This window comes from Serinus canaria, chromosome 1, assembly GCF_022539315.1.
Source record: "Serinus canaria isolate serCan28SL12 chromosome 1, serCan2020, whole genome shotgun sequence".
Classification (NCBI taxonomy): domain Eukaryota; kingdom Metazoa; phylum Chordata; class Aves; order Passeriformes; family Fringillidae; genus Serinus; species Serinus canaria.
This window is the reverse complement of record NC_066313.1, coordinates 19,464,334-19,480,217: the sequence shown is the minus strand read 5'-3', so window position 1 is coordinate 19,480,217 and position 15,884 is coordinate 19,464,334. Positions and strand designations below refer to the sequence as shown.

Genomic DNA, 15,884 nt, shown 5'->3' with positions numbered 1-15,884 from the left:
TGCATTTATCATTGGCAAAGTCAAAAAAGCTCTAATATTGATGTAGAGAATAATGATTTCATGTAGGTAAAGAGGCAAGAGACCTGAAGAGGCCACGCAGTCCTGCTCAAAGCAGGTCCAGTTATATCAGACTGCTTGAAGATTGGTCCAATCCGGTTTGGGATATCACCACAGGACATTGATTCCTCAAATATTTTGGGCACCTTCTCTCTCACAGAGAAGTTTCACTTATTTACATTGGCTCAAGATTTTCTATACTTCTATCTTGTTCCTATCCCCTTGTGTGGGGGGGTCTCTGAAGAAAGTCTTGATCTACATTCTTGATATGTTCTCATTAAGCAGCAAATAAGGGCTCCTTTTCTGCAGCTTTCCCTTATCCAGGCTGATCAGGGCCAGCTCTTGTAGCCTCTGCTCACACACCTTGTGCTCCAGTCAACACAGTGACCCACTTCTGGGCTTCTTCTGGTAGCTCAGTGTCCCCTTGGTACCATGAGCCATACACTAGATACAGTGCTCCAGTAACAAAGGATATCCCTTCCTTTAATCTGCTGTAATGCTTAGCAGAGCCCAGGATGAGAGCTCCCTTCCTTGCTGTGAGGACAAACTGCTGATACTGCTCAATTTGTTGTTCACCAGGGCTCTATACCTTTGCCTGCCAAGCTGCCTTCCAGCCCCTTGGACCATGGCATGTGCAGTTGAATGGAGTTATCTCAGTTCAGATGTGAGATTTAGAAATCACCGAACTGTTTAGGCTGGAAAGGACCTTTAAGATCATTGAGTCCAACCATTAAGCTAAAACTGCCAAGTCCACCACTAAACTAAGTCCCTAAGTGCCACACCTACACATGCTAAGTGATGGCACTCAGTACGATCTGCTCCATAACCAACCCTGGCACTGAGGTCAGGCTGACAGGCTTACAGTCTCCTTGATCCTCCTTCCAGTCCTTCTTGTAGCTGGACATCACATTTGACAACTTCCAGCGAACTAGAACTAGGACTAGAATTGCTGGTAAATCATTCAAAGTGGCTTGGTGAGCATTTCTGACAGCTTTGTCAGTAGTCTTGGGTGGATGTCATGTGGCCCCACAGATTTGTATGTGTGTCTAAGTGGCACAGCAGGTTACTGACCATTTGTCCTTGGATCATGGGGGCTTCATTTCTGCTCCCCATCCCTGTCTTCCAATGTCAGAAGTCTGGGTACCCAGAGAAAACTAGTCTTAACTTTAAATACTGAGGCAAAATTTCATTATATACCTCACCCTTTGTCACTGTCTCACCCTGCACTCAAAAAAGGATGGAGATTTTTCTTAGCCCTCCTTTTGTTGCTCATGTATTTGTAAAAATAATTTTTTTTACTTTTTTTCACAGTAGTAACCAGACGTCATGGTTTGAGAGGAAGTGAGTTTTTTGGAATGCTGTGGTCAAACCAACTGTGCTCAGATTTTGAATATTGGCACCTATTTTGGCCACTGAGAACATGGATACACCTCTGAGAACACAGGGGGTTAAAAGCTGAGAACTCCCGGGGGAAAGTCTCTTGGGTTCAGGTTCATGGAAGAGAACAAACCTCCCCTGCCCAGCTCTGAGCTGGGTGGGGGAGGGGAGCCATGCAGGAGGAGGTAGGCCGCCAGGCTGGGCCTTGGGCAAAGAAAGGGAGGTGAAGGCCCCTGCAAGATCGAAGGGTGGAAGAACCCTGAGAAACATCAGACAGCCCCCCCCAGGAGAGGGAGAGCTGGTGTCTGTGCCACCTTGAAAATTTGAGAGCACGGCTGGAGTGAAGGAGAAGAGGGGGATTCAATGCAGGCAGGGCAGCCGTGGGAGTTCAGTCTCAGAGCCTGAGACTTTTAACCCTTTTCTTGGATGCTGGAAACCTTGCAAATGCTGATTCCTCCTGGAGCTGAATGAGAAGAGATATAGAGATAAGAGGAAATGAGCCACGAGAGAAGCTGAAAAGAATCTTAGGTGGGAGGAGGTGATAGAGTGGCCTTTGGCTGGACTTTTCTTGTATGGCCATGGACAGAACCATTTTTTTTTTTCTTGTGACACAGAGACTGCATTTCAGGGGGGGAGGCAATGGCTTAGAGCCAAGAGAGTGCAGTGATGTGATGTGAAGGAGTGGCATGAACAGAGACGATGGGTGAGGAGGGTGGTGGTTGGTGCCCCTCCATCTCCAGGGAAGAAGAAGAAGAAGATGATCTCTGTTCTCGAGACCCCTCGGCCCCAGAGGGTGAAATCTGGTGGGGGGGGGGGGGGGAGGGGGGGGAGGGACAGGTGTCCCAAAAGTGAGAGACTGTGCTCTTTTTGGAACTGGGCAAAGCATCCTTTAAAAAGGAAAACCCTAGAAGCAGCTCTGGTCCAGCGGTGAGAACACTGGGCATGGAAGGAAGATGTCACCATGGCAGATCTACAGGCGGTGCCACGTGTGACATGGAAACACAAGAAGTTTCAACTATGTTTCCTGGGGAAGCTCATGGTGCAAGAGGGACTCCTCTCTCCTCCATGAACTGAGAATTGATAATCTGAAGGGTGGTGCTGAACTGAGAGTGGATAATCTGAGGGGTGAATGCATTGGAAATTTGGTGGGGGGAGGAGGATTGTTTTTGGAAGGTTTTCATCCTGATTTCTGTGTGTTGCTTTTAGGGTTGTAAATTAATCCTTTTAATCCTAAACTGGAGCCTGCTTTGCTCTATTTCTGATCACATCTCACAGCAGACACCACAGAAGAAGTATTTTCATGGGGGGCACTGGCATTGCTCCAGGCTCAAACCACAACACCAGATTAAATCACAGTTGGGCTTTGGCTCTTCTAATTTTCCATCTGCAAACATCACATCCTCCTGAGTTTCCTGCCCCTTCTTCCAAAGCTCATGAACTCTCCTTTTTCTGAATTCAACCTATCTGTTTAGCCACGCCAGTCTAGCTCCAAGCATTCTAGACACTCTTCCTCACCTTGCCAGCCTGCCTTTGAAAGGTACAAACGGAACTAACTGCATGACTCCAGTCATGCCAGCTATTCCACAACATTGCCGCAATCCCAATGAGATCCTAAGTCTGCAATTGTGCTCATTTGTGCTGCCTTCACAAGAGAAGGGATAAAAACAATTTCCACCATATCCTCCTTGGAAACTTGTTGATTGCTCCTTGCATCTTTGCTTCTTTTCAGATTAGTGAAAAATCAAAGGCCATCTTAACATGCATAGTTTAAAACCCTCCTCACAAGACAGCAATGCTTTTGGAAAAGAACCCTCCACCTTACTTCATCAGACAGACCCTGCCTCTGGTTCAGTAGTCCTTATTCCTCAGGGAAAGGTCAGTGACTAGAGAAGTCCAAATAATTAATACCTGATCTTTCATGCATTCCACAGTATTTATACCAGGTAACACAGGAAAGCTGCAGTGGTCAGCCAGAACTTACATATTAATTGTAAGACTGCACAGCATACATGCTGAAATGACAGTCAACCCAGCTGGCTAGGAGAAGCAATGAGGATACTAATAAAGAATTACCATATTTCTGTGCCTGTATTTACTGACTTGTGCAGTGCTATTATCAGTACCTAATTATTTTGTTACTCAGTTACCTAATTTTCCATATGTATATACTTTCTGTTCTTCCAATACTACACTGCACTTCTCAGACTCCACCTCTACATTCATTATCAAGGCAAACTTAAGTCAACTCAGAGAGCCAATTAACTGCCAATTTCTGAAATTCACAATTACTGTTCAACTTAATGTTCAGACAGAAGGTCTAACAAAAACATGATCACATTCAAGTTACATGTCCTAGAACTATGCCATATTTTACCTACTCACAGGTAGGGGTGGAAAGAAGGATTTCTGAACTGCTCAGTTCAGATGAATGAAACCAGCGAAGTCAGGTTGTCTTCCTTTGTCTTAGTTCATCCAGTATAAACACAATGCAGTTAAAAAAAAAGAACAAAAACCCCAATTTACTCTGACAAATACCACAAGAAACACTGGCTGGTTTTGACAAGGCAAAACTATCAACATTTAGAGGTGTGCCATACTAAAAAGCAAGGTCTATGAAACTCCTAACCTAACCAAGAAGTTTTAAGCACAAACCCCCTGACTTGGGATAACTTAAAACAAACAAACTAAGCACCACAAAACCAACTATCTAGAGCATGTCAGCCATTTTGGGGAGAACAAAGCAAATTAAAAAATACTGTTGTATTGACATCTTTGTCTTTAGTAGAATATTACTTTTACATAGGAACAATAAAGTAAAAGTTCAAGTCACACAGAACTGAACATCGCTTCAACTTTAACTGGAGAAAGGGACATGGCAGAATCAGTGACTGCCCACTGCATTTAGTGTGAGAATACATGGTCCATGTAACTACCAAACACTTCTGTACAAGCAATGTTTCTGAATTGCTTTTAATAAGCATTCTGTTATCAGGATTTTGGGTACTGGGGAGTTTCTCTTTTGGCCTTTCTGTGAAATTAGTAAGTAGTACCTGAAATTCTAAGCATTCAGTAACAGTTGTAAATGTGCAGCATTCCCTGTCCGCTGCACTGTACTTCCTACACTGAAACCAGAAAGCCATTAGAAGCTGGTCAGGAACACTGATACACTGCGTATCACATACACTGATGTGTGTGACATCCTAATGGAAGGAACAAGACCTTCAATCCCTAGGACAGCCCAGACTGTCTCAAGCAGACCACTCCTTGACTTTTTGTATGTTGTCTTTCCACACACCACCTACTCTGGGGAGAACTGAGGTCTGCAAGAAGAGAAGGGAGGATGTACTTTGCACTATGTAAAAAGGGAGGATGTACTTTGCACTAGGTAATGTTGCAAAGTCTCAAACTACTTAAAAAGGACAGCTAAATATTAACTTCACATTTTCAATTGCCTGTAAAGTTTTAATGTTATCTGCCAATATTGAACAACTGCGGTTATACAATGAAATAGAACAAACTTATTTTGTCAGGAGCAGCAAATCTCAGCTGTCCATAAAAAAAATCTGATGAGTTACCAGTTACATTACAAAGTTATGGGATGCCTGCTGCCCCCTGCATTGCTGACACTGCTGGCTTTTATTTTAGCTCTTAGGCCCAGCTCGCTGCAGGCTGTTCCAGAAAGTTAACCCCTTTTTGTCCAGGAACTGCATCACAACAGTAAGCCTAGTGAATGGTGTTTAATAGCTGCTCAATCTACCGCTAAGCTACATTTTCAGTATGTCTCACACTGTCACCCAGCTCTGGGCTGTACAAGATTGTTCTTACTGGCTACTTATTGATGCAACAGAAAAGATGTAGCCAGATCTTTATTTAACAAATTCTCTAACATACATAACTTACATTAGGAAGTAACAATGGGATCCAGTTTTGAAGTAAGTTTTTAACAGTCAAATTGATTTATAGGAAAAACTTGTTTCATTTTAATCTAAATAGAAGACTTCCAACTTCTTCTACTTTCCTTCTAGGTCTAGCAACTACAGTATACTAGCTCATGCCTGTCCATGCACACAATGTGCTTCATTTAGACTGAAAGGGACTTCTGGAGGTTATCCAATCCCATCCCCAACTGAAAGGGCCAACTTTGAAGTCAGATCAAATTGCTCAGGGGTCATACCATAGTCAGGTTCTGAATATTTTCAGGGACAGAGATTCCACAACCTATTTCAGTGCTTCACTGTCTGTGTGGGAAAACATACTACTAACACATTATAGTGACTTCCCTTGCTGTAGCTTGTGTCTGCTGCCTCTTATCCTTTCCCTTTGCATAGCTAAGGAGAGTTTGTCTTTGTTTTCCCTCTCACTGCCTATTAAACAGTGCCAGCAGCAATTAGGGTGCCCCACTTCAGACATTTCTCAAAGCTGAATAAACCCACTTCTCCAACCCTCTTCATACATCATGTGGTGACTCTACCTTAGTGGTCTTTCACCTCTGCACCTGCTGCATATTTGGGAGCACAAAACTCTGCACCATACTTTTGATGTAGTCTCATGAGCTCCAAAGAGTAGAGGTCCAAATTGCTTCATTTAACTGGCTGAGCATGCCCAGTGTGCTCTTCACCTTCTGCACCACAAAGGCACATACTGCCCCACAAGGACCCTTATGACCTTTCTTGTAAAGGTACCCGACACCAGTCTGCACCACATCTCTGCTGCTGCATGGGGTCATCCTCCCCAAGACAGATCTGCTTTTGAATTTCACAAGGTTTCCAACAGTTATTTCTGACCTGTGGACATCCCACTCAACTAGCCCCAGTCTCTAGCAGATAATGGACCCTCACAGTCATCCACAGTATCCATAAATTTGCTTGAAGTGCTTTACAACCTGGAAGAGAGGTCAGAATGCAGCCAAACTGCCTCTGCACTGGTGCCACCAGTGAGCAGCATCCAGATGGACTCAGAACCTTCTGAGTTCAGCAGGATACAAAAATTTTCACCCATCTAATAATCCACTTCCCAAAACATATCTCACCAGTTTAGCTACAAGGAAATATTAGGAAATCCTATTAAAAACCCTTAAGGTTAATAACACTCACTATTCTTTTGCCCATGTACTTACAGCAATCAATTCAGGACATCTTTTACAGCAGTTTCAGATTATAGAGACACCACCAAAACTGCTCTTCCTCACTTCACTTCAGTTTTCACCTATTTGTAGCCACATCAACTTATTATACCTAAGCCATGTCTCTTGAGACTCACAATACACAGCTGTAGAGTAGCTCTGGAGATTAATCACAAAAAGAACTTTCACCAACAATTCTGTAGAATCACACAGTCCTCACCTCTTTCTGTAAGGTAGAACACTCTGCAGAATCATTTAAAGATTTTCCATAAAGCCTACACAAATCTGTTTCTCCACAAAAGATTACATTCTGATTTATCAGGAGGTAGTTTAAGTTATTAAATATTCACACTGATACATCAATTGTGATAATCTGGTTGTAGTAAAAAGCCTTATTACTTTACAGCTGTTGTACTTAACAGTTGTGTTATACTACATATATATATATATATATATATTCTGTGATTCTATATATAGAATCACAGAATGGTTTGGGTTGGAAGAGACTTTAAAGTTTGGAAGTAGATCATATAAGCCATATACAGAAGCCTGAACTATCTGGGATACCTCACACAGCTACACAGAACTTAGTATGCTTCTTCCTATAGACCCTATTCTGGATAAATGGCTATTACACTTGCTAGTTACCAGAGGCAGACTATTTTATGCTACCTTCAGCTACCAGTAACAGACTGAAACTTTCAATAGGATGCATTTAAATTTCCCAAAAAGTGATTCACAATATTGTCACAACCATCAATTTCTCATAGTTGATTACTTTAGAACTACAGTGTCTTTTTAAATGGTACAATGTCTTAATGAAGTCATAATAACATTACTTCTGTTTCAAGAAAGTTTATCTGTTGAAATCAAAAGTGCATTGAAGTGTTTAAAACACAGGAACAGCAGCACTGGGAAAGGGTTGAGAAGTGGATTTTTATAATGCAATTATCAATCTTTACAAATATATTAAAAAATTATATTAAGCTTAACAGCTCTTCACTTCCCTTCTCCAACTGTTAGCAATCAACTCTAGCGGAGTTAGTTATTCACTGTGGCAATGATCAACAATCAATCTTGGAGAAATTAAAGGAATTTGGGGAAAGAAATTACCCCGAAGTTATATATGAGTCAGAAGTCTTGCTCCCTAAGTTAATCTGTTGCTATGAAGAAGTTACTAGGTATGTGAAGTAATTTAACTTATACTTGACGAAAGTTACTATTTTTCTACCAAATTATACACACTGAAAAGAAATTAAGTTACCCATCTTGAACATGTCAACTTCTTCATATCCTGCTTTCTCCAGCATCTCTTCATCCAATAGTCTGGTTTCGGTTATGCTTGTCCCAGCAATAATTAGTTTTTGGCTTACACAAATACACCACATGCAGAATGGCTGGGTGGTATTTCAAGTAAAAAAAGAAACAGAAGTGGGCAAAGAATGCCCACACAATAGAAGAGTATGAAAAAGTTAAATCCAACATTAATCTGTAATCTTCTAATTGAGGAGCTAATCAAAATAACAAATCCAAAAGTAACCAATAAATTCATCAAGCTAGCTCAGCTGTTTTTTTCCACTCATCTGTACACGTATCAGCTATGGAGACCTGCTTGACTAGTCTTTCTTCACCTTTAGCAGAAGACTGCCATTTAAATGACTCCAAATTTTGCACATGCCACTGCATTACACTGAAGTATTCAAAACAACAGCCACTTTCAGAAAACATTCAGCTCTGTACAAACTAATCCCAGAACTAGTTTAAGAGCTATCATGTTATACAATCCTTGACTAACAGAAAAAAAGAAAACAATGAATCCCTGAAGACATGTAATGTTATCTTAAATGCCACATAATGAAAATCTGATGTGGGAAGGAAGTCAGGGAAGGGAAATGGGCAAGAGCTGTCTACTGCTGCAGATAATCTTAGTATCCCTGTCAATTCAAGAGTTACACTCATCTAGCCTTCACACTGAGAATAAGATGGATGATATTTTACACAATTAAAAAATTAAAATTGCTCTTACTCTTGCACACTAGTTTAAAAACAACTGAAAAGAAGCAGAAATACTGAACAAAAGTATGCAGCTATGATAAAAGAGGATTGTCTGGAAGTTTGTTACTGCTTTTCAACACCTGAACTAAAAGTCACCTTCTTGATAACACGCTATACTTTATCTACCTTTATCTTCCAATACACTTGGAAAAACCATGGTAAAATGATTGAGGACATCAACAGAAGCTTTAAGACATTAAAGTTGTTTTATTTTATTTCTGCTGCTAATTTTCTTCTATTGCTAGTTTATGGACAGAAAGACCAATTTTTGGGTTCACATTTGAAACAGTCCAAAGTCTTAAAGTTAAGTACCTGAAAAGTAACTCCTGAAGCATTCATGTATTGGATAACACCAAAAAAAGTGGGTTTGGTGTTTTCACCATGACTTGGTAGTTGTTCTACACCTCAAAGCTCTTCATCATGAGCTTATGTACTAAGCAACCATGGGCCACCTTTTCTAGAAGCAAATGAATGCAAATATTGTCCATGACCCCCCTCAGGAGCCTCACTCATACACACCTCCACCTCCTTTTAATGCACTGTTTTACACTTTCACCCTCCAGGACATCCAGCAGAGTAAGACAAGCTTTCTTTCACCCAACGGCTTTACCATCTCTTCCCACGACAGAGACAGAAACACAGTAATTATTTCCCCTGACACATTCTTTACTGCACAAGTCACTCTTTACTTGCTCCTCATATATTTCCATGCATTTTCTCCACATTCAGCTATTCCCACCTTTTCTTTCTTAGCTTTTCTTGTGATTTCTCCCCATACTCAGATGATACTATTTTCTAGGCAATCCTTCTGCTTTCTAACCAGAAATAAAGAATAATACTAATGATCCCCTTAACAAGAAAGCTTGATCGGCGTATTCATGCCTAATCAAAAATTCATAATCTCCATCCTCTCAATAAAAATAAATTACTGCATTTCAGACACCTATGAACTCAGAGGCATGAAATACAACTACCCTCCAAATAAGTACTGCTCAAAAATCTTGTTTTAGACAGGCTAACCCTACCAAAAACAAACCATAGAAACACAAAAGTGTTTTGGTTAAAGGCACCTTTAAAGACCATATATACCTCCGCCTCTAACAACCACAAAACCCAAGAACATGTGGCATAACAAAGCAATAATAATTAAATAATTGCACCCATACCTATTTTTCACTTAGCAAATCTGGTCACACACCCCAACTATCAGTTGCCTTAGAAAATTCCTGACAGAAACTTCTGCATAACAATCCACATACCAATCAAAACAGAAGTCATCAGGGTAAAAAAACCAACCAAAGTTCCAATAATTCTCATCCAATATAACACATTTATTCAAAGCTGGAAACAAGAGGTGGAAACACAAACAGCAAAGTAATCTGCCATCACAAAGCCACCTTTAAGAGGCAGTGTACAGGGGTTCCAGAGCAAGCAGACAACACACACAATCTCAGCACTCTCACTTCCTTGCATGCATATCCAAGCAGCCTGCAGCCATACCTTCCGATAAAGAGCTGTATGGACAAACCTGAATTCAGCCACACAGCAGCGGGGCAGGCCACCTCCACAGCCACAGGCTGGTGTAACACCAGATGCAAAGTTTATTGCTCTTCAACAGATAACCAACACTTATAAACAACATTTACCAACAGCACTGCAGGTAGCTGGCAGTTAGTAAGATTATCTTCTGCGTACCAGGTTTTATTCTTCTCTTACCTAATTTCATCACTCTGGATTTGGTTTCTACAAATTATAATTTGGACTTTTGATTCTAGAGTTTCCAACTTATTTTTCCTTTGAGCTCCACAAATGCTCCACTCACTAGCCCCAAACACTGATTTCTGAAGCAACACACTCCCAACTCCTTTTCCCTTCTCACATCAGATGCAATCTACATCAGATTGTGCCTACCTTAAAAGCTCTACTACCAGCACCTGAAGGATAATCAACTGGTACAGGGAGTCTATAAACTTTACATATTTTTGCTTCTCCTGCTACAGAACAGTCCTTTGTTTCTCAATATCACCCTGTCAGCAATACTACATAAAAGGCATCAGAAAAAAAACAAGCTAGATTTGACCATATTTCTAAACAGGATACTTGACTCTCTATCTCACAAAAAGTAAATCCTGCTAGAGCTACCTTTTTTTCACTATCAAAGAGTATGCATATCCCATGACATAAAATTAAGTTGTTTAAGAAGGCAAGAGAGAAACACTGTTTAAATCAAGTAACTGTTCAACTGTTATGTAGCACAAGTGGCTAAACAGCCATCACAATTCTTTTATGATACTCCAGGTGTTCAGACCCTAACTCAAATAACATTGCACTTCATTTCTAGATATAAATGGAGTTCTTGAGCACCAAAACCACCACAGTGTAACAGTAACAAGGAAAATAACAGGCTTACCCCAATGAAACAGCTAAGAATTCTTTCAAAAGAACACACCTCATATTCCAATGAGTTATCATCAAGTACAGGCTGGACAAACTTCTGGCAACTTTAAAATTTTTTTTGTTAATTATCAAACAATCCAGGTTTAAACTCTCCTATCTGTTGTTCTTACCTGTGCAGCTGCTCAGTTTCTTCACACAGCAGCTTCATACACTGCCCAACCTACTATGTGGTTCACCACTATTTCATTCCGACTTTTCAAATACCTTCTACAGCATTCCTATTCCTTCTTTCACTGCTGTTGTACTGCTTCACCAAACACCTGCTCAAACAGGCATTAATTTCCATACCATTTTCAAAAAATAAATGCATATTTATACATGGATTTCTAAACTATTAACATAAAATGAGGAAAAACCACACTCTGTTGTCTTTCTGATAACTCTACTACACCTTCCCATTTCCAAGTTGGTAACCTGCTTTGCTTGACATTCTAATTTGCCATGACTTCAAATGAAAAATTAGTAAAAATGTTTCTAGCCAGATTGTTCTCGTCAATAATTTCTTGGGGATTTTCTTTTTTTTAAATTATTTTTGTATATGGTACACTGCACGCTTATATTATCTACACCTTTATAACACAATCCTACCAGTCTAGAGTTGTGCATTCCAGGCTTCTGGAAGAAAAAAAAATTCATTGGGATCTTAGAAGACATATATATACTTCTTTGTCTAGCTTTACTGAGAAGCTTAACATAACCAGCAATTTAAATTGAAAAAAAATTATTTCTTCAACAAAATACCTGAAAAAATGCATCTTGAACATCCTTCTATTCACTTTACTTCACAGTTCTGCTTATTTTTAATTCAAGCTTATATTAAAAAAAATTTTGCAAAAAATTTTTCACTGTGTGCAAACAAATGACACACAGGAATTACGAGGAATTAGTTATTTAGTAGCACATAGGTCCTCATTTACAGCACAGCTGAAAAGCATTTGCTGCAATGAAAAATAAGTTACTTTATAGATTAAAGGTTATGATGATGCTTCTATGGATGCCATACATGTCCCCTAGTTCAAGGTTACACTAGTTTGATCATATAAGTTTAGTAAGCACTTTGTTGCATCGTGCGCTGTTTGACAGGGAAGTGGAAAAAGTACTTGTACATATAACCTGAAGCCAGTAGTCTTGCTTCCGTAAAAGAAGCAGCATTTATTAAAGCAGGTCTATATTTACTCAAAAATAGAAAAGCTGCTATTTCGGATTCCTGATATATTTTCTCTTTCCCCCTTCAGTTTTTTTGATGTGAGTGTTGAGAAGTTTTTGGCAATATTTCTCTGAGCAATTATGGCTCAAATAAATCATCATTTCTAACTGTCAATCGAAATGACTAGATAAAAATTTGTTTGGTTTTGTAGTGACTTCATTCTACTAGGATTGGAATTATTTGTGGTAGCACTTTCAAATCTTTCTTTTGCTACCATTATCAAAATTGGCTGAGTAGCAGGACAAAAGGCAGCCAAAAGTAATAAGAAGTTTTGGGTGCCATCAACATGTAAACATGCCCAAAATATATTTAAGAGCACTCTTAAGAGCCACAGTATTAATATTTTTCCTTCATAGTCAGATGTTACAGTTACAGACACAATGAAAGCAACTGTGGGAAATTTAAAAGTGAAAAGAAAATTAAAACCTAACATACTGACAAAAAACCTCTTCCCCTGCTGCTTACCTCCAAGTCCAAAAGTCTGTAGCAATTTTTCAAGTTTTCCCTTTTACCCAGAGATTATACTTCAAAACTTTGTGCTCGAAGAACAAAATTACTTCAACATTGCCACTTCTAGCTGATATTCAGAAGCGTTATCACTTATGCAAAAAAAAGAATCTGCGAAGACTGACAACCCGAATTACACTTATCAAGACTAAAAAGGTTAAGTCGCTGTATGACACTAGACACGGATGCTCTTAGCTTCACGATTACTATTAACTTCACATTTAGATGTAAAAATAGGTTGTCAAGGTTATGTCAAGTCTGCAAGTTCACTTTTTTTTAATTGCAAAAAAGGAGAAATAACACTGAACAAAGGGAGGCGAGAAAAGTGCTAGTGCAAAAAGTTTGCCAACCATATGAAAACAGTCTTCAAGCCTTTAAGTTTGAAACGTGATGCCTTCTCAATATTTACAAACTTAGTAACAATCACCTTTTTTAAAAGCTACATCATTGCCAGAGGGGGGAGACTACTACATGCAGGAGCACAATCCTACAGCGCCTCAACTCCCTCCTTGAGAAAGCATTTCTCAGATACTACAAAAGTGTTTTACGGCGGCATGGCTTGCTCGTTCCTGGGTATTTTTATCACATGAACCTCTAGAGACTACCTCCTCCAACTTGTTCCTCCTTCATTAAAGAGGGAGGGACACAGCGTCTCCTATAATAAAATATCCTTGCCAACTATTCCCTTGCATTGGGAATACAACAGCAGGATGAGTGTTTTTGATTTGCTCTTGTCCAAGTCTACTTTTATCTCCTCTCATCTTCCACTGCTGTAAAAAAAATAAAAAAAGACACTACGCACACTACACCGCAGACAGTGCAACATAAATAAATAAATAAATAAATAAATTCCTGCTCAGTTTCCAACTGCTTCGTCGATTGTTTGTTCCCCACACGAAGATGAATGGGGGGGGGGTAGATGATGGCATTTTCCTGCGGTAGGTCACGCCAAGCCCGGCGGGGCCCCGTACCGCAGTGCCCCCGGCAGCAGCTGCTCAAGATTCGGGTGATGTAGAGCAAGCACACGATCCCACATCAGCAGCAGCGGCGAGCGACCAAACACCGAAACCAGCACGGGTTTCACCCTCAGTGAGAGGGAGCAACGACACGAGCCCACGCCGCCTGAGGCAAAGCGCGTACTATTCCTCCCCCCAGGCGCACCCAGATAAAACACCAAGACCTTTCTGTCCGTCCTATAGGATGGGAAAGGAGAAAAGGGGAGAAGCGCCCGTGAATTCCCGCAAATAAGCGACATCCTGCCGCTCAGGACGGGAATTACAGCGGATAACCTGCCGTCCGCCGGCGAAAGCCCCAGCAGGAGACTAAACTTGCGCTGCTGCCCCACCCGGGCCGCAGCCACTCCAGCCCGACTGCCAGGAATACTTGGCCTCCCGGGGCACCCTCTCTCCCGACCGCGGTCACAGCGGATTATCCCGGAGGAAAGAGTCCACACGTCGGCATTGCGGGCTCCGGTTCGGACCCGCCTTGCATACCTCCCTCCTCCACCATGCCAGCCACGTCCTGCCCGGTTGCCCCCGCACAGGGCGGCCAGCGGCCCCAGCCGCCGGGCGCCAGACAAAGTTTCCCTCAACTCGGCCGCGTCCCTCAGCGCTGCTGGGGCTCGGGTTTCTCTCCTCCTCTTCCTCCCACCGCCCCCCTCGCCCGTCCGCCAAAGCGAAAAGTTCCACTTACTGCAGCAGAAACGAGAGAAAACCAGCCCCAGGAGCCCCAGCCCCGGCCCGGGAGGCACCGCCGAACGCAGCAGCCGCCGCCGCCGCTGCCACCACCGGGGGGAGGCACCGCCACCAGCCGCTAGGAAAAGTTCCCGGCGGGCGGGAGGAGGCGGCGAAGGAGGGAAACCAGCAGCAACCTCCGCAGCGGCTCCAGCCCCTGCCATGCTCCGGGCTCGGCTCGCAGTCGCCGCCGTTACGACGCCCGGTCAGTCCCGCCCGGTCCCGCTGCCCGCGCCGCCAGCGCCTCCCCACACGGAGCCTGTGTCACTGAGCGGGGCGGGGCGCGACGCTCCCTCCCTCTCAGAGCGGGCCGCACCACCCGCCGCAGGGAGGGGGGAGCATGTGTCAGGCGCCTCTACTGCGACCCCTACCACCTTTCCCCAGCCCCGGCGCGAGTCGCCTCGCCCCCGCCTCTCCCGCCCCGCACTGTGGGACTCGCAGACATACCCCGCGCGTCGGGGGGTTTCCACTGGTATCAAGGGTGCCGCGGGAGGCTGGTGGGAGGGGGCGTCACGGCGTCCTCCCCCGGGGGACTGTTGGTACGTCCCGCCCCTCCCTCCACTGCTCGAGCGCGGTCGAGGCGTCCGGCCTGCCGGACTCTTCACTCGCGATCCGTTCTCGCGCCGCCCCTTAGACTCCAGCTGTCCTCGCTCCCCGCCGCCGGCCCGGATGGTCTGGGCGGCCGCTGCCCCGCGGGCTGGGAATCGGCTAGTAGCGCTCGCCCCGGGCGGGGAGCGGCGGAGGACCGACCGCGGCACTCTCTGCCAGACGCCAGGCGAGGGCATTCCCGAGAGCTGGGATATCCGGCCGGGGCCGCTCCCGGACGGTCGCGGAAGGCCGGTTCCTCCTCCGCGGGGGCGGCTGGCCGCTGGGCTGGAACCCGGCGCTGGGGCCGCGGGATTGCAGCCCTTGCGCACTGGTTTTGCCAACAATAAACTTTCCCGGCATTGTCCTCGCGTCGCTTACGCTGCCCTTGGTAGAGCTCCGTGCGGGGCAGCGAGGGGCCGGGCAGGGGCTCCGTTGCAGCAGCACTTCCCGACGGGGCTTGGGCCGGCTTCTGGGGGGCACTCAGGGAGCGTGGAGCACACGGCTCCGAGGCGGTACCAAGCCCATCAGAGATGGCAAAGATCCGAAGGTCTGAAACCATTTGAGACCAGAGCGAGCCCTGTGCAGAGCTCACCGAGGAATACCAAATACGGCCCTGCGCAGCCCGCGCAGAGGGGCCGGCAGGGGTCCGGGGGCAGCAGGCAGAGTTTCTGTCACGCTAATGCCTGCAGGGATTCTTGGCTGTGGCACAGCACATAGCTTTGCTCTGGGAAACGCTGCCACCGACGAGGGCAGAGTTGCCCCGCAGGGAGCGATGGTGCCC

At 43.8% G+C, this 15,884-nt stretch overlaps 1 protein-coding gene across 2 annotated transcripts in view; it reads right to left on the bottom strand.

Moving 5' to 3' along the window:
- The window catches only part of NECTIN3 (nectin cell adhesion molecule 3), a 64,652-nt gene extending 49,899 nt beyond the window's left edge, over positions 1-14,753 (bottom strand). For both annotated transcript variants that reach the window (XM_030235160.2, XM_030235159.2), the window contains exon 1: positions 14,475-14,753. In XM_030235160.2, the coding sequence (XP_030091020.1) occupies positions 14,475-14,679 (205 nt within the window). In that variant the 5' untranslated portion in view covers positions 14,680-14,753. The remainder of the gene's footprint in view (positions 1-14,474) is intronic.
- Positions 14,754-15,884: the final 1,131 nt, after the last annotated feature.